The sequence below is a fragment of the Paralichthys olivaceus genome, chromosome 22 (assembly GCF_024713975.1).
Source record: "Paralichthys olivaceus isolate ysfri-2021 chromosome 22, ASM2471397v2, whole genome shotgun sequence".
NCBI lineage: Eukaryota > Metazoa > Chordata > Actinopteri > Pleuronectiformes > Paralichthyidae > Paralichthys > Paralichthys olivaceus.
Window position 1 is genome coordinate 14,427,508 of NC_091114.1, and position 18,398 is coordinate 14,445,905.

Below are 18,398 nucleotides of genomic sequence, written 5' to 3' on the forward strand. Positions count from 1 at the left end.
TGGGATGAATAAAAAGTCTAAATCTGATAAGAGCAGTGATAGGAGCAGAGATAGGAGCAGTGGTTATCACTAGGACATGTATATGTAATCTGTTTGTTTACAAGAATAAAATCTGTGGAGTCTTTGTTAAAACCACAAAACATGCTCATTGAAGAATCAATCCAGGCCTAATACAATGTTTTTGGTCTTTTTAATGTGGTCGAGGGGTAGAGCGGTCGTCCTCCAACCAGAAGGTTGGCAGCTCAGACCCCAGTCCTGCTCATCAAGATGCTGAACCCTGAATTGCCCCTCGTAACAAAGTGCTGCTTATAGATGCACTGGCAACTTTACACCTTATACTATACACTTTACACTAATAATCCCCGAATTTTACTGAGCAGAGCATGAAGCTGCTGTATTTCAAACAAAAAATACACACAAAGCAAAACTATAGATAGGAAATGCTGCAACTTAGGACAAACAAAAAGTAAACTAATAACTGACTATAAGGCAAGACAAGACAGAGCAGAAAAATACATAGGGTTAATACACTCGTTAACTTAGACATAACATCAGACAACTTAATAAACCAACATAAAGTGTTTGCCTAAGCTGTAAATCCCAAGTGGCATCACGGTGCCTCCCATCACTGACCTTAGTACCTGGACCTGACGCAAAGTCTTCATGTTCACTTTCACCATCAATGAACTGATTTTAACAACAACAGGTCCCGGATACAGGATCGTCCCTTTAGCTGCAGAGGAGACACACAAGGTAACATGTGTTAATATTATATATATTATATATATATATATTAATACTCAGCGTTGATTCTGTCATGGTGTTAATCCTTAGCTTGTGTTTTTCATTTAAAGTCATTGAAGCTAAACACTGAAGACCAAAGAAATCTGTCACTTCTTCAATTCTTCACTTTATTGTATGTGAAGCACTTTGACCTGAGTTGTTTAATGAAACCAGTTATGTGACAAACCTGTCTCACCTTGTCCCTGAACACGTCGTCAGGACGAGTCATTCCTCATCTTACTGGAGATGTTTTATACATGTACAAAATATTTCTACTAAATGTCTTTGACAAAGTATTTTCACAGCTACACAACTTTGTCACGTGTACAAAATATTATAACTTAACAAGTCTGAAATATTTGAACAGCTAAAAAAACATTTCTCAACATGTTTTTTTAATTATTACTAACATTTTATATATTTACAAAATATGTAGCTTCCCATTTTTTTACACACATATATATAAAGCTGAAGTACAACTACAACATTATTTCACAAAATATCAGAAACTCAGTAGAGCTCAGTCCTCAGTCTATTAAATTCTATACAGCTGAACCAAATGACTCGTAGGTATCATTCTAAATGTGTCTCCACTTACAGAGAGAACATGATCTCCTGGATCCTGCTGCTCATCCTCCTGATCTCCTGCGTCTGTGGTCAGTTCACATCTTCACTTCATCGTCCATAAACTTAAAATAATCAAATAGTTCAGGTCTTCACTTTCTCTCTGTGTCTCTCAGCAGGAGCATTAGAGGTGAATGTGTCACAGCCCCTCTATCAGGCAGAGGAGAGCAACAACGTCACAATGGAATGGAAGTTCCCACCTGAACCTGACAGATCCACCAACTCTCTTTTCATCGAGTGTCACCTGTTTACAGATCACAGAGTCTCTGTCCTGTATCATCTACATGAAGGTATCGAGTTCCCAGGGTCTCAGGATGAACAGTTTTCAGGACGAGTCCAGTGTGACAGAGACGTCCTCAGAGAAGGACGACTCAGACTTCATGTGTCCAGACTCAGGACTGAAGACTCAGGACTGTACGAGTGTGAAGTCATGACAAAACAAGGCTGGGGTGCAGACGAATGCAGACTGACTGTCACTGGTAAGTTGATTCAGTAGATTTCAGTCTTTGCTAAGACTTTCATTCATGAGTCCAGGATAATAAACTGCAACTGGAAATGGATAAATAGGTTCCAGCCTGAATTGGCCACATTTTAATTTTGCACTTTCTGTCCTTTACAGCCACTGTTGCTCAGGAACCACATACGACAACAACTGTGAGCCCAGAGCCAGAGAGTCAGAAAGAGTGGCTCGTCTTACTTATTGCACTAGCAGGGATAGTGATAGTGATAATGGTAATAGTAGTGGTAATACTAGTGATGAGACAAACGACAAGACCAGAGATAATAGCAGTGATAACAGCAGTGACACTAGTAGTGACAGGAGTAGTGACAGGAGCAGTGATCAAACTGTACAATAACCAGCTGTAACATTCATTTACACTCTGTGATGTAACCTTTCAACCTCAGTTATGGTTTTATAGCATCTGCCTTTTTCTGTTCGTCTTTGCTCTTAATGTACAATACTTGTCTTATATATCACAAGTGCAATTCCTCTACTTATATGTATATAACTTAGTTTCTGTCTGATGTTTATAATTTTACAATTTTATTTTATTTTATGTGTATGCAACTGCAATAAGGAAATTTCCCCTCTGTGGGATGAATAAAAAGTCTAAATCAGATAGGAGCAGTGATAGGAGCAGTGGCCAATAAAATCTGAGGAGTCTTTGTTAAAACCACAAAACATGCACATTGAAGAATCAATCCAGGCCTAATACAATGTTTTTGGTCTTTTTAATGTGGTCGAGGGGTAGAGCGGTCGTCCTCCAACCAGAAGGTCGGCAGCTCAAACCCAGTCTTGCTCATGAAGATGCTGAACCCTGAATTGCCCCTCGTAACAAAGTGCTGCTTATAGATGCACTGTATGAATGTGTGAATGTGTGTGTGTGTGATGAACGATAGAACTGTCTTGTTAAGCACTTTGAGTGGTCATCAAAACTTATTTAAATACTAACCATAATATTAATGAATGTTTGATAGAATTCTAAGCACATGTACATAAGAAGTAACTGTATAATTAATCATTATAATATATGTATATGTATAATCATTTATATAAATAAATTCGTTTTTTAAAAAGTGACTTCCCTGTGTTGTGAAGAGTTTAATATTTATACTTTTCCAGCTGGATAAAACAAATCCATGCTCATGTAGTACTTCAAAGTGTCCACTAGGTGTCAGCAGTCACCTCCAAACTGGTCTCAGTTGTCAGAATCAGGTCCTTATGTGGCAGCTCTCCGCAGTAAGTGTTGAGGTTCTCCTTGTGTTGCAGGTGAACTTGGCCTAAAGACGCGAGGTGAGGCTGAACTCTGCAGAGATTAGCTTTGAAAATAGGATCGTTGATTTTAGGAACTGAGAAAAATCCCGGAAATCCAACCACGGTTTTCAGAGCAGACGTCATGTCCTGTCAAAGAGAAGTATTTATTCATTTACACACAAACATATTACATTCATATATCTGAATGTTTTCAGAATAACGAAGCAGATTACCTGTGAGACTGTAATTCCTGTGGGAATCAGGCATTGTTGCTGCAGGAATTAGAACTCATGGAACTACAGCTCCCATAATCCTATCGGAGTGAAATCACTGTGCAGCAGTATGTATGTTGTGACCACGCCACAAAAAGTTTTCCTGCAGTCGGGAAGTGGTTGAAGTTTGAAGGTTTGATGTGTCCAGCTCCGGTGAGCTGTGACGCACTCGACAGGTTGTTGGAGATACAGTTCACACGCTGGACGTCAGAGTCAGATTCGAAGTGAATGTCGAGGGACCTCGTCCGAGTTTCCAGAATATAAACGGATTTCTTCATTCGGATTGAGAGACAGGGGAGCCGCGGAGGAAGCTCAATACGTCATAGTATTTCTCTGCAACAGCTTCAGGACCAGTCTGTCAAAAGTTGGACCGGAGGTGTTTCTACAACAGACTTGGACTGAAGCCGGAGCAGAGCCAGAGCACTGAAACTCAGGTAACTCCATCTTCTCATGAACACCACGAGCTGTGGACTTTGTCAAACCGCTTTTACAACTTCAGCGATCCTGCTCCCTTCACCTCCTTTGTAATAGTTGTATTTTATAGAAGATATCGGATGCTTGATTTTTATTTCATTTATTCAGAGCAGAGTTTTGATAAGTTTTAAGTTAGAATATTTTTATGATTATTTTTTGCCTGTTATTCATTGATTCATTCAAATGGATCATTTGAGTTACCCTACTTGATTAGACTGTGTTGATGTGTTAACACAAATAAATATATAAGATAAATATCTCCTGCTGTGTTTTTACTTAATTTTATGAATCATTTTGGCGATGGGTGCCCTTTTTTTTAACTTGAGCACCTGCCCCCAAAAATGTCTGTGCACGTGCCTGAGTCTAAATGTGTCTCCACTTACAGAGAGAACATGATCTCCTGGATCCTGCTGCTCATCCTCCTGATCCCCTGTGTCTGTGGTCAGTTCACATCTTCACTTCATCGTCCATAAACTTCAAATAATCAAATAGTTCAGGTCCTCACTTTCTCTCTGTGTCTCTCAGCAGGAGCATTAGTGGTGAAAGTGTCACAGCCCCTCTATCAGGCAGAGGAGAGCAACAACGTCACACTGGAATGGAAGTTCACACCTGAACCTGACAGATCCAACAACCTTCTTTCTATTGTCTGTAAGCAGACGACTGACCAGCAAGACTCAAAGATGCTGTATCATCTAGATGAAGGTAACGAGGGGTCAGGGTCTCAGTTTTCAGGACGAGTCCAGTGTGACAGAGACGTCCTCAGAGAAGGACGACTCAGACTTCATGTGTCCAGACTCAGGACTGAAGACTCAGGACAGTACGAGTGTGAAGTCAGGACAAAACAAGACTGGGGTGCAGACGAATGCAGACTGAATGTCACTGGTAAGTTGATTCAGTAGATTTCAGTCTTTGCTAAGACTTTCATTCATGAGTCCAGGATAATAAACTGCAACTGGAAATGGATAAATAGGTTCCAGCCTGAATTGGCCACATTTTAATTTTGAGCTTTCTGTCCTTTACAGCCACTGTTGCTCAGGAACCACATACGACAACAACTGCTCAACCAGATACGACACCGACTGCTCAGGAACCACATACGACAACAACTGTGAGCCCAGAGTCAAAGAGTCTGAAAGGGTGGCACATCTTACTTATTGCACTAGTAGAGATAGGAGCAGGAATAGTAGCAGCAATTATCTTTTGTAAATGTAGCAGGAATCAAAATAATTGAAACAGCACATTACATCCCTCCATACTCCGAACCCCCAGGACCCGACTTACCTGATACCCCAACTGTCAGATTGGGGTAAACGTAGCATTGTACCTCAGGTCCTCTGATGCTTTTCATTGGCTGCTTGGTGACTTTGTGTCACATTGAAATCTAGATCTAGGTTATTAATTATTATTGATTATATTTTATTAATTATTGTACTGTACCACTATGATGTTACCCTGATGTAGAGGGCTGCATTGGCCCGCAGGACCCGACGCAAATCTCGTGGGAGCAGGCGGTTTGAACTCTCGTCTACAATGGACACAAATCCAGAACGTCTGGGTTGAGGCCACATACCTGCTCTGTTCTCCCCAGTCAAAGTAAGCTGCTTTTCAAGGAGCGCTATCCCTGACCAGTGCATCAAAAGAAACAGCTGCGATGTCCGTGCTGGATGTTTAGCTGTAAGCTGATGAGGACAGTAACTTTATACTTAATCATTATCATATATGTATATGTATAATGATTTTTATAAATAAATTCGTTTTTTAAAAAGTGACTTCCCTGTGTTGTGAGGAATTTAATATTTATACTTTTCCAGCTGGAAAAAACAAGTCCATGCTCTTGTAGTACTTCAAAGTGTCCGCTAGATGTCAGCACTCACCTCCAAATTAATCGCAGTTGTCAGAATCAGGTTCGGGTCACGTGGGGTCGCTGTGTAAACGTAGTGTAGGTGTGGATCTGGATCAGGGGGCGGAGCCAGGATTTCTTTCCTTAACTTTTCTGACATTTCACCTGATTTCTCTGAGAACTAAAAGTTCTTCATCGTGATGTTTCCAGGGCTGTTATTTATGAGTGTGTGTGAATTTAAGGAACCTTGGTGGAATGGTATCAATACTATATAGCCTATATTTGGTGTATATATATATATATATCTATATCTATATATATATTTGTGCCTTTGCAGTGAGAATTCAGTAGAAAGAGTCTTTAGATTCATTTAATGAAGCTGAACCTTTGTTGTTCAAGTCACTTTTCTTTTTCCAGTGTTCTGTTTATTCAGAGCAAACACACTCGGCACCATCTCCTCCTCAGATCAGTTCATTCTGAAGTAAACACATGATTGTTGTGCAGAACAGTTTGTCTTCCTCAGCAGGAGAAAACTCTCTCTATCCACAGGGGGAGTTTCCTGTCAGGAGGAGGAGGAGGAGGAGGAGGGAGAAGTGGGAGGAGAGGAGAGAAGGAATGTCCAAACTCAGCCATTGTGTTTGGTTGTTGCACGACCAGAGAGAGGGAGGGAGGGAGGGTGCTGGGAAGTAGAAACCCTCTGAGAAGGAGGTGTGAGTCGATCAGTCAGCCGTCGACAGAGGAGCAGCTCCCTCACGCCTGGTGATCGATCCCAGAAGAGTTTCACCTCGTCAACCAATAGGTCGACTGATCCGAGGCCTCGGGAGTCAGAAGGTCGACTGGTGTGACGGCAGATTGGTCGACGGGGTCGGGAGCCTCCTTTTGAAACCAGATCCAATGATTTCAAATCCGATAAAAAGTAAAAAAAAGATCTGATCAGTTTTCCTCCAGATGAACTTGATCTGAATCCCGAAAACTCATCCATCCGCTGATTGATTGATTTGACTGGTTGAGTCTGATTAAAGGCGGGGAAATCCGGATCACCGGATTGGACGATTGATCAGCTGTGTCAGCTAATTGCTCGAATCAGAAGCTTTTGAGCTTTGGTGCCGTGACGATGAGCGAAGCCGGGGACGTGGTGTGTGAGGGCTGGCTGCGAAAATCGCCACCGGAAAAAAAGTTACGGCGTTACGTGAGTACCTGCTTTTTCATATTGTATGTTCGGACAAAATTGTAATGTTGTGTGCTCTGCGAAACCGACCAGGAAGGAATTCATTGCATTTGAGTGCAGATCCAGATCGAACATTCATAATTATTAAAAAACAAAAAACTGACATTCAGAGGACTGATGTTTACGACTGTGTGGATGATGGTTCAGAACCCAATAAAGATCCAGAGCTAGAGAGGATGGAGGAGGAATAGACAGAGGTGTGTTCTAGTTTTTAATTTAGTTTGTTTACACACTGTTCACTCATTTCCTCAAACTACAGAGTTATAATCATAAAGCAACAAAACTCTCTGCAGGACACAGCTGTCTGTCGCTCTGGTTTTGATCTCAGGTTATTAATCCACCAAGAATTTTATTTCTAAAATTAATATTGTTTTATTTGACCAATTAAGGATTTTTTAAAGGATAATTTAACAAGTATCAACAAAATAGTTGCTCAACATCAAATACCACAGACAGACACACAGATAGAGATGTATAGAGAGATAGAGAGATAAAGGCAGCAAAGCTCACTTTCCAGTAAAGAAGCAGCTTACACACACACACACACACACACACACACACTGCATATCTGACATGCCTTGCCAGTGAGTTGAGCTAATCACATCTCTCCTCTCCATATTTTCACTGTTACTCTCTCTCTCTCTCTCTCATTCTCTCTCTCATTCTCTCTGTCTTTCTTTCTATCGTCTCCTCCTGTGAACATGTAAAGAAAGTGAAGGAGGAATTGAATTAAAAAATAAAGATTGTCTTTCCTGCTGTAGTTGGAGTACAGTAAATATAGGAGGAGTTGGGACAAATATTTGATTTATAATGATATATACAAGCCACTCTGTACACACACACACACACACACACACACACACACAGTTTTACAACGGCAGAGGAGAGTGTGTGTTCATGTGTTCATGTTAAGTTCTGGGCCAAAGTTCACAGAGTGTACCTCATCATACACTGTGTGTGTGTGTGTGTGTGTGTGTGTGTGTGTGTGTGTGTGTGTGTGTGTGTGTGTGTGTGTGTGTGTGTGTGTGTGTGTGTGTGCCCTGAATTATGTAATAAACTAATCGCTCTCAGCTGGGCCTGTTTGGAAGATCAGGCCTCCCTAAAGATTTAGAGGTTTGGAAACACACACGAACACACACACACACACACACGCACACACACACTGGAATAGAACCAAGCAGAATGATGAGGTGAATTAAACCTTTAGCACAACAGCAAACGTCACACACACCAGGTCAAACACAGTTTAAGGACAAAGAGTCTTTGGTTTTGCAGGAAAATGTTTTGATGATCTAATTTCAATCATTGAGAAACATCTATTTAATGTCTTCTTTGATTTTTTTTAGTTTGATCCATGTCCCATCTGCTAACATGGAGGAGGCAGGGTTAATAACGTCAAGAGCAGTTTTAAAACCACTCACTGAAACGTGTTATTATTAATATTTAATTCATAAACTATTCTGGGACTTTTACGTCGGCGCTGATGCACAACAAGGTGTGACAATGAGGGAGGGAGCTCCGGTGATTTCTCATCTGCAGACGTTTGATATCAGGACTTCACTGTCACTGTCGAAACTGAAAACTTTGAAACTGAACGTGTCAGGAGGTCACATGTCGGTAAATAAGGAACTGACGTAGAGCGTAAATAGTTTTTCAGGTCTGTGGTTAATTTTGATTTGGAGGCAGGATGGAGGAAGTGGTTTTTTTTAGATCTATTGTGCCATCTTCCTGTCGAGGTCAGAGGTCAATGGAAGAAACAAAACTAAAGAAGAAAGGAGAGAGAAAAGGTGAAGAAGAGATTAGAGAGGGGTTTTAAGGAAAAGAGGTTCTCATTCATAATGTTAGTGTTTAGATCTGGGCTTGATTTTAAGATTGAAGATTAAACTTTATCTTGAAAACAGAAACAGCAATTCCAACAAAGCTGAGGATGCAGTTCCTCTTTGGAACGGTTGTTGGTCGGGGGGGTTGTAGTCTTTCTGTTTGAATGGAGAAGATGACTGAAGCGCCTTATGTGGTTGACATGGTAACATCATGATGTATTACTAGCAGCCTCCGCACCTTAAGGCACAGAACTCCACAGTACTCCACAGTACTACAGTACTCCACAGTACTCCACAGTACTCCACAGTACTACAGTACTCCACACTAGTTCGAATGCACCAGATGAACGTCCTCGTGGTTCAAACGTTATATCGTCGGAGCAGAAGACTGCAGCTGCTTCCTCCTCTTTTTCTTCTTCTATTGTTTAATGCTGTCTCTACTTCCTGTGAATGGCCCAAAAGTCCACATTTTCCCAAAAAGTGTTTTCACTCCGAACAGAACCATGGTTCGGTTTGATCCAGACTCAGAACACCTCTTCTCCCAGAGGGACCTTTCACACCGGACATTTTGGTTCAGACTGAACTGAAAAGTCCAAAGGTCAGAACCAGACAAGGTGCGAAGGTGAACTAAGAACTAATCCTGTCAATCAGGCAACATTAGTGGATTTACAAACAGCGGTTGTAATGCTCCTTTAATTCGAACACAAAGACAGAAGATAGACTGCTCGTGTTTGTTCAGCTGCCCGAAGACGACTGATCATCAAACAGAGCGACGGAGAATAAACACACACATCCACTGCCATCGCTAACCGGCATTTCCTGTTCAGCTACTTCCTGTTCCTGTCTGTGTTTGTAGAGAAATGTGTGCTGCACTGTTTAATCACTCGTGCACACACTCGCACACACTTGTGCACACACACACACACACACACACTGATGATTAAATGTTAACTGTTCACTCACTCTTTTCAGTTAGTTAATTCACTTCTCCCTTTAAACAGATAAACACAAGTGTGTGTGTGTGTGTGTTGTGTGGACACACATGTTAAATTAAAATCCATCTTCGTGCTCTGTTTCACATGTTTAAATAATCATGATGTGTCTTTTGCATACACACACACACACACGGGTGGTGATTCATGTCTGAAATATGAAGTGTCATCACATGGATTACTCATGTGGGATGGACCCTACCCATAATGCTCAGCGCATGATGGCATGAACCAGAGCAATGTCAAACATTTAGTGTGTGTGTGTGTGTGTGTGTGTGGGGGGGGGGGGGGGCTCAATGAAAAAACCAAAACAATCCAAACAATAACTCTGATGAGTTTCAGTGATTGACGTGTTAATGCTGCTGGATTCTCAAGATAGGAAAGTTTCTGTGTTGTGTGATGAGGATTCTAACCTGTAGGAGGCACAAGTGGGGCCTTGAAGTTTGAGTCTGTCAGAGATGTTTTTTTCATTATTAAGTGAATTTTATGTTTATGTAACATCAAACTATTATTTCATGGATTTAAATTTGCATTAATACAATTTCGTAACCAAAATAAAAGCCGCCTTTACTTCATTCGATAATAGAACTGCTGTGTTTCTCCAGGCGTGGAAGAGGCGATGGTTCGTTCTGCGAAGCGGTCGACTGAGCGGAGAACCGGACGTTTTACAGTATTACAAGAACCAACAGTCCCGTCGACCAATCAGGACCATCAACCTGAACCTGTGTGAACAGGTAAAGCAGACGGACACACGACTGTCGGACACAGAGCTCGAGAGATGACGGGAAAAAAAATCAGCGAAGGTCAAACCACTTTGTTTTAGATCAGTGATTCAGTGATGACCTGAAAGAATGAATGACCATCCATCATCTGAAGTTCATCCTTTGAGGGTCACATTAGAGGCCGACGCCGACCTGAGACAAGCGGAAGAAAATGGATGGATGCATGTTTACACACCTCTGTGTTTCAGAACTGACTGCTCCGTCCGCTTCTTCTCCCTCAGGTGGATGCCGGCCTGTCGTTCACCAAGAAGGAGCTGGAGAACAGCTTCGTGTTCGACCTGAGGACGGAGGAGAGAACCTGGTACCTGGTGGCCGAGTCTGAGGAGGACATGAACCGCTGGGTGTCCTCCATCTGCCTGATCTGTGGCTTCAACCCGACAGAAGAGGGTACGTGAGAATCAATCACGATAGATTGACGGAATCACACGATCCCTTCTTGTTTTGGACGTTTGTGTGGGATGTGGCTGAGTCAGTGTGAAAACTTGTGGGAGGACGGAGGAGCGAGAACACGCACGAGAGAAATATGAAAAAAAAAAAACGTCTTCAGGATCGAATGTGTGTGTCTCAGATGTGTAGATGGTAAAATATTTGAAAATATAATAAAATATGGTATTAGATTCAGCAGCTTGTCTGTTCACAGTCATTTGAACTTTTACTTGTTTTTGACTTCACATCACTTCATCTGATATATTATTCATGTCGCAATCAACCGTTACCAATAAGATTTAATATCAGAAACAGATTTCAGTATGAAAGGAGTCAACACTGGTACAAACTACACAATAGAAACTGTTAATAATAAAAACACCAATACCCACAATGCCCTGCAGGGAGACACAGACCTTTGAACTGTCTTCAAGCAGTTATTGTTATTTGACGTCTCATCTGGTCCAGTTCCAGAGAGACCTCCTGTGTCCGGCCCACCCCCCATCACCGCGGTGACCCCATCCAGTGGCATCGCCACCATCTCCACGGTGGCGGGTTCGATCCCCCCCCCCTACGACCCGGTGAGCGTACGACGCCTGGAGCCCGACGGCCACACAGAGGACGACTACCTGTGGTTGTCACACTGTCAGAGTCACATCAGGTGAACTTACACACGAGAAACCGTTTGTGAGTCATGGAATATCTAAAACAGGGAGCTGTGTATGTGCATCTAAAATAAAAAGTAAAGTTCCACTGAGAAGAAAATGATTAAACCCTTCAACTCTGGTACAAATGTTCATTTGACTTTGGTGTGTGTCTCCAGACCTCCTTTAGGATCCTCCATCTCTCTCGAAACAGACTACGACAACCTCTACCCTCCTCCCTCTGCCACCTCCTCCTCCTCTTCCTCCTCCTCCTCTCCGTCCCTTCTTCCCAACGGCCTCCCTCATCCGTCCTCCTCTAAGACGGCTCCGTGGACAGTGGCCTCGATGACGGGTCCTCTCAGCCAGTCTCTGGACGCCAACATGACCTCTGACCCCCAGAGGCGAGCGGGCAGACCTCGCTGTCACCCCTCTCCCCACCCCAGGAAGCACTCACTGGATTTCCACCTGCGTCCCGTGGCGATACCTCTCATTGAGGACACACACTCCAACCTGCATCAGAATATGCACTCATACCAGATCCCCCGTCCCGCATCCACGCCACAGCCGCGACCCCCCCGCCGCCCCTCCTCCACACCAAGTGTGGACTCTTTAACCCAGACGGAGCTCCATGCATCCGTCCCGACTCCTCCTCCGCGGCCGCCAAAGCCCTCTGCGATCGCAGCCCAGGGAGAGAGCTCAGCTGTGGGGACGGGACCTGCAACGCTCCCCCGGACCTCCTCCGAGTCCGACAGGAGGGATGGATGTGTGGACGGAGGCGGTGGAGGTCTGCTGAGGAGCAGCACCGTCAGTATACCAGGACGCACGCAGACAGGTAAGAGGGATGCAGCGTGATTGACAACTGGTACCTCAAGCTCACGGCCAGGCTCCACCCACTGCTCCTCCAAATATGGTTAGTTCTGGTTTAAAAAAACCAAGATGGCGCTGGACAGAATCACTAATGGGCAACATGGTGGGTTGATTCTTTGTCAGTCATTAAAGACTATTTACATACACGGCTCCAGTCGTATTACATGAATGTAAATGGAGATACAGCCACATCCTGCAGGGGGCAGCATTGTCACTGAGAGCCTGAGGGCGCTGAGGTTATGAAGAGGCTTCATTGTGCAGCAGTGACGGATTATATCAGCTGAAACGATTTGTGCCTGTTTGCACCACACTTTAATTGGCTTAAGTTTCATTAATGCGAGCACTTTGCCCGACAGCAGCACAAAGACTTTATTTTCAGACAAATCTCTGTTTCTGGTGAAAACGCACATTGTCCCAAAATAGTCGATTCCCTTGTTGAAGAATCTGCTGCTTGAGGAGCAGATTAATGACGACAGCCATTATATTCATTAATGCTCAATAGACGGTTTCTTTAGCTGTAAGAGCTGCACAAGATTTCAATCAGGAGATTTTTTAGTCTTTCTTCCACCACTTTGTTTCAGGTTGCGAGTCTTTCTTCATCCCTCAGTCGCTGTCGGACCGAGCGAGCATGTTCGAGTTCAGCGACAGCTTCAACAGTTACTTTGTAAGTTTAAACTTTTTAAAGCTCAACAATAAAATACAAACAATGAGAGAATTTCCTGTTGTACGTTTAATTTATTTAATATTCTCAGACAAATTGCACCAAATTATCAACAAGTGGACTCTAACCATCGTCCTCTCTCAGTTTAATAAAGGCATGGTGCCTCTGGGAAGTGTCTGCTCTGAAGACGATGAAGTGGATGAAAACTATGTTCCCATGAGCGCTGCCACCACTGAGCCTCCTGTGGCACCAAGGTCAGTCTTCCCTCACCCAAACCACATCCTACCACCACGTTCTGTTGAAATTGGTGGATTAGTTTTTGCGTAATCTCATTTATAAACAAACACAGATGAAAACATAACCTCACTGGTGTTTCAGTGAAGAGTCTGTATCCTGCATTATGTTTTAGCACAGAACAGCTTTTAGAAATGTTGTGCAAAGTTCCGTGATCCCTGCACCAAAGTTTTAATTGGTGTAAATCATTTCAGTAGTTCGGCTCCGACCTCCTCATCAACTGAAAAGTCTTCTTCTCTTCCAGGGTGCCTCCTCACTCTGACTCCTCTGTGCCACTCCAAGATGGCAACTACGTGGCCATGATCCCCATGAACCCTTCCCTTCCCACTCAGCCCGCCGCAGGTGATCTGGGGAGGCAGGTGCCTCCGCCCGTCCACATGGGCTTCCGCAACTCCCCCGCTCCCCTCACCCCGCCGCTCCGGAGGAACACGGTGAGCACGGGCGGGGGACCACAGGTGGAGTCCGTGCCCCCCCCGATCCACCGCGACCTGAAACCACAACGCAGAGGTGAGTTTCAGCAGATCCGGTGATTTGATGTTTCATCTCCGCAGCGTCAGTCACGAGGTGAAGCAGAACATTATCACGTGTTTGAACTCAGTAGAGCTCAAACCTCTTTGGGTTTTTTCCTGGTCCGTGTCACATCCCTCCACCAGGGTTACTGGGGATCCATCCAGGCGCTCTTGTGTAATCCTGTTCACAAACAGCACTGAATCGGACAGAGGTCCAGTATTCAGAGGAAACTTTTAAAATATTCTGAACAGAGTTTGGTGGATTTGTAACAGCTGCAGCTCTTCTGGTTCAGGAAGCCAGGGATTATGGGTAATATCCAGCATTCAGTTGTGTTTCAGTTCAGTGGTAGGACTCAGAACAACAACAGAGGCAACGATTGTTTTTTTGTCAATGATTATTTTTGTCCCTCGCTCTCTCTCGCTCTGTCTCTCTCTCCATTTCCCTCCATCAGTGTGTCTGTTCGTCTCCTGTCGTCTTTTTTCCCCTTCTGCCTCTTTGAGTTTTTAATTATTCACCTGCTTCCACTTTGCTGCAGTACGAGTGTGTGACGTTCACACACGCTTCAGCACACACACAGCCGGAGGTGACAGAAACGTTCCTTCATGAAATATGAACAAACTCTGACGCTTTTATTTTTGATTTCAAACATAACTGTCGTTATTAGATTTTAGTTGACTTTAAAGTCACATGAGGACGACATCCCATCTGACTGTCGTCCCTCGTGCTTCACGCTTCAGTGAATCACGTTCATCACAACGATCTGAACAGATCTTTGTTTTATCTTTATTATGGTCGATCTGTGGAAGGTAAATAAAGATGGACGACGTGGCGGCTCACAAGAGGTGAAGTCAAAGTGTCTTGCTCACCCCCTGGTGGCTGGCTGCAGTATAACTGATGAACCTGTTCTGTAACCCCCCCCCAGTGAAACCCGCTCCTCTGGACATCACGTTGGTGCAGCAGGACTGGCAGGAAGTCCCGCCCCCTGTCCGCTCACCTGTCACCAGAACCTTCACAAGAGAGTAAGCTGCTGTGTGTGTGTGTGTGTGTGTGTGTGTGTGTGTGTGTGTGTGTGTGTGTGTGTGTGTGTGTGTGTGTGTGTGATATTTCATCTCTGAGGCTCAGTCAGATGAGCGCTGCACTCTGTCTCCCCCATGTGGTGTTGCAGGAGTCTTACATGTTATTTCTTCCCTGAGCTGTGATGGATGAAAGTAGATGATGAAAGTAAAAACCACAAAATATAAATAACATCAAAGTGTTTCATTAACTTCAATTGAGTGGGAGCGCCACCCAGTGGTTGTCAGAACGAGCGGAGGCTTTACAATAGACTGGACAAACAGATGGGCGACGTGGTAAAATGAAGCCATAGCGTCTCGGTCGCCCCCTGGTGTCTGGCTGCAGTATAGTTCATAAACCCTGACTCCTCCATGTTGGCAGACGGGACATGGACCAAACAAAAAAAAATCAAAGTAGACGATAAACAAAGAGAATAAAGTGATAATGTTGCTTTGTTGTTCATTTGTTCATTCGTGTGTGTGTGTGTGTGTGTGTCAGTCCGTCCAGTCGTCAGACCCCCAGGCCCAGCTCGTCCCACAGCTCCTCCCCCTCGTCCGACTCAGACGACCCAGATGACAGCTATGTTGCCATGACGACCTCCAGCCTCAGTTTCAGTGCCGGGGAGTCGGTAAGATTCCTTCTTTCCCTCCTCGCTGTTTTCCATGATGTTCTCCTCCCTTGATCACCAACCTCTGCTGATAAACTTCTTTCTCTCATCCCGCCAGCAACCTTTGTCATCTCCAGTTTTCTATTTGACTCAGATTTACTAAGTTCTCAGCGTGTGTGTGTGTGTGTGTGTGTGTGTGTGTGTGTGTGTGTGTGTGTGTGTGTGTGTGTGTGTGTGTGTGTGTGTGTGTGTGTGTGTGTGTGTACGTGTGTGTGTGTGTACGTGTGTGTGTGCAGTCTCTCAGGCTCATGCTGCACCGAGCTTCAGAGGGCGGGGTCAGCAGCCCGTTGCTACGGCGAGCCAGAGGCGACAAACAGGTAGAATACCTGGACCTGGACCTCCACACCGGACGATCAACACCAACGAGACAGGTAAAATCTCTCTCTCTCTCTCTCTCTCTCTCTCTCTCTCTCTCTCTCTCTCTCTCTCTCTCTCTCTCTCCCTCTCCCTCTCCCTCTCCCTCTCTCTCTCTGTTGTTATTGAACTTCTGTGTTCGTGTTTCTCCACGAGCAGAAGCGATGCACGGCAGCAGGTGGAGGCGGCAGTGACAAACAGGCCGGAGCTGGCGAGGAGCGTGCACGGGGTGAGAGCACGCGTGTGGACTATGTGGTGGTGGACCCCAAAAGAACCAAGGCCCTGAGGAACACCAGGGAAGCATGGCATGATGGGAGGATGTCCACGGAGAAGGACAAAAGCTAGAAGTACTTGTAGGGGATATTTAGATACTACTTTTTAAAACAAGATGAAATTCTTCTTTAAAAACTAGAATTTTCCCCCAGATTCATATGAGGTCACTGTGACCTTTGAACTTTGACCTCTGTAATCCAATCATCTTTGCGTCCACCTGACAAATGGTAGAGAAAGAAACTGCCTTGCAAAAGACTTGAGACACATTTGAAGTGAACAAGTTCAGTTAAACATGTTTCTGTAGCTTCAGTCTCACGACAGGAATCCAAGCTTTAGTCAGAGATGTGTTGTTTTAAACTGTGTTGAAAATAATTCATAATAAATGTGCAGTGGGGAACAAGCTGTGATCATCCTTCGGTGACCGATGTCGTCAAATCAAACCTGATGAATCATTCAGTTTTTCTGTGACACAGAAAACAAAGAAATTCATGAATGAATAAACGTAAAACACCACCCGCTGGACTTCTAGTGTGTTTTTCTTACTTGATTCCCACATGACACAAAGTCTCTACCCCGATCTGACAGTTGGGGTATCAGGTGGAGGAGGTGGGGGGGTTCAGGGGATGAAGGGGTGTCTCCAGGTCTTTGCCGGTTACACAGGATGGAAATCCAGATAGAGTTGGATTTCACTGGAAAGTTTATAAATAAGGTTAATTAATAAAGTTGAATAATGAAGATTAATAATAAAGGTTAACAATAAAGTTTAAGAATAAAGTTTGATGGCAAATGTTAAATAATAAAATTAAATATTAAAATATTAATAATTAAGTTTATATATAAAAGTTTGATGATAAGGTTTATTAATCAAAGTCTGACAATAAAGTTTAATGATAAAGTTTTGGAATGAATAAGAAGAAAACAACTTATTCAGAACCAAAAGGACAGAACAGTTCTAGCTTCTCTACTCTGGTATGAAATTCCTGTATGAAAGGTGCTATACGAATAAAGTTTATCATCATTGATGAAACTATTATTAGTATTTATCAAATCAAACAAAAAGTCTCTTTAATAATATAATTACATAATATTACATAATTATACAAACTCTAAATCACTGACAAAATAACCAAAGTTTAAATCCATTTAATCCCACATTGTTTGTGTAATAAAATAAAAGAGGGACTGCAGGTGCTTTGCTTTTAATGAAGCTGATTTGAATCAAGTTTGAAGTTAGTGCTGATTTGAATCCTGTTGAATGAGAATTCAACCTGCGCACGTTTCACTGCACCACAACTGCTCAACATAACAAAAACACATTTAATACTCTGTCACTGCAGAGGGGTTCTATTTCTCTTTTCTCTTTTGTATCATTTGTTTAAATAAATGCATTTAAGATGTGAGATCATTGGCTTTGTAAAGAAAACACATCCAGGAGTGTGTGACCCCTCAACTATAGAGGAACGTGGTCCACGTGCTCTTGAGCAAGGCGTCTGAGCCACAGTAAATACAAAGGGAATCTATTAGTTAAAACACATGCAAACCAGTGCAATTTATCACACAAACACACACACACACACACACACACACACACACACACACACACACACACACACACACACACACAGACACACACACACACTCAGAAAGATCTAACCTGCTGCTGAGGTGAGTGTGTTTTCTGGAACTAGTGTTCAATTGAATTTAATACGTTTGTCATGATACTTATTAAAACTCACATTGATGTGTTTTGTTTGACGTTAACTCAGTATAAATGAATCTTTTTACTTTCAAATATACACCGTGAAGTACACAGTATATATTACAGTATACTATTTTACAGCATATAATTCATACATATTTAACTATCTTTTTTGTAGTATGTATATATTTTACAGTCATATTTTACAATTTATTATAAATATACAAATAAATGCTGTATGCTTCATAAATGTTTTAAGTTTTGACATAGTGACATTATACTGTACACATGTTTACAGTATACTATGCATTTAAATATTTACTTTACATATTGCTACAGTATTATATTTTACAGTATACTATACATATTAACATTTACA

At 43.0% G+C, this 18,398-nt stretch overlaps 2 protein-coding genes across 3 annotated transcripts; both read left to right on the forward strand.

The window, feature by feature from the left end:
* Nucleotides 1-614: 614 nt before the first annotated feature.
* Nucleotides 615-5,678, forward strand: LOC138406468 (programmed cell death 1 ligand 1-like). The gene is made up of 7 exons (XM_069518791.1): nucleotides 615-753; nucleotides 1,384-1,439; nucleotides 1,524-1,886; nucleotides 2,027-3,869; nucleotides 4,295-4,350; nucleotides 4,435-4,791; nucleotides 4,932-5,678. Exons 2-4 carry the CDS (start codon nucleotides 1,391-1,393, stop codon nucleotides 2,272-2,274), a joined length of 660 nt encoding a protein of 219 aa, XP_069374892.1. The 5' UTR covers nucleotides 615-753; nucleotides 1,384-1,390; the 3' UTR covers nucleotides 2,275-3,869; nucleotides 4,295-4,350; nucleotides 4,435-4,791; nucleotides 4,932-5,678.
* A 755-nt stretch (nucleotides 5,679-6,433) lies between these two features.
* On the forward strand, nucleotides 6,434-16,833 carry LOC109644474 (GRB2-associated-binding protein 1-like). Of its 2 annotated transcripts, XM_069518790.1 has the most exons (13): nucleotides 6,434-6,938; nucleotides 10,395-10,523; nucleotides 10,793-10,958; nucleotides 11,466-11,658; nucleotides 11,821-12,373; nucleotides 12,449-12,473; nucleotides 13,090-13,172; nucleotides 13,314-13,423; nucleotides 13,708-13,970; nucleotides 14,896-14,992; nucleotides 15,525-15,654; nucleotides 15,930-16,064; nucleotides 16,207-16,833. In XM_069518790.1, exons 1-13 carry the CDS (start codon nucleotides 6,864-6,866, stop codon nucleotides 16,390-16,392), a joined length of 2,145 nt encoding a protein of 714 aa, XP_069374891.1. In that variant the 5' UTR covers nucleotides 6,434-6,863; the 3' UTR covers nucleotides 16,393-16,833. The 2 variants fall into 2 exon arrangements, with proteins under 2 accessions (XP_069374891.1, XP_069374890.1); XM_069518789.1 differs by having other exon boundaries at nucleotides 11,821-12,473.
* Nucleotides 16,834-18,398: the final 1,565 nt, after the last annotated feature.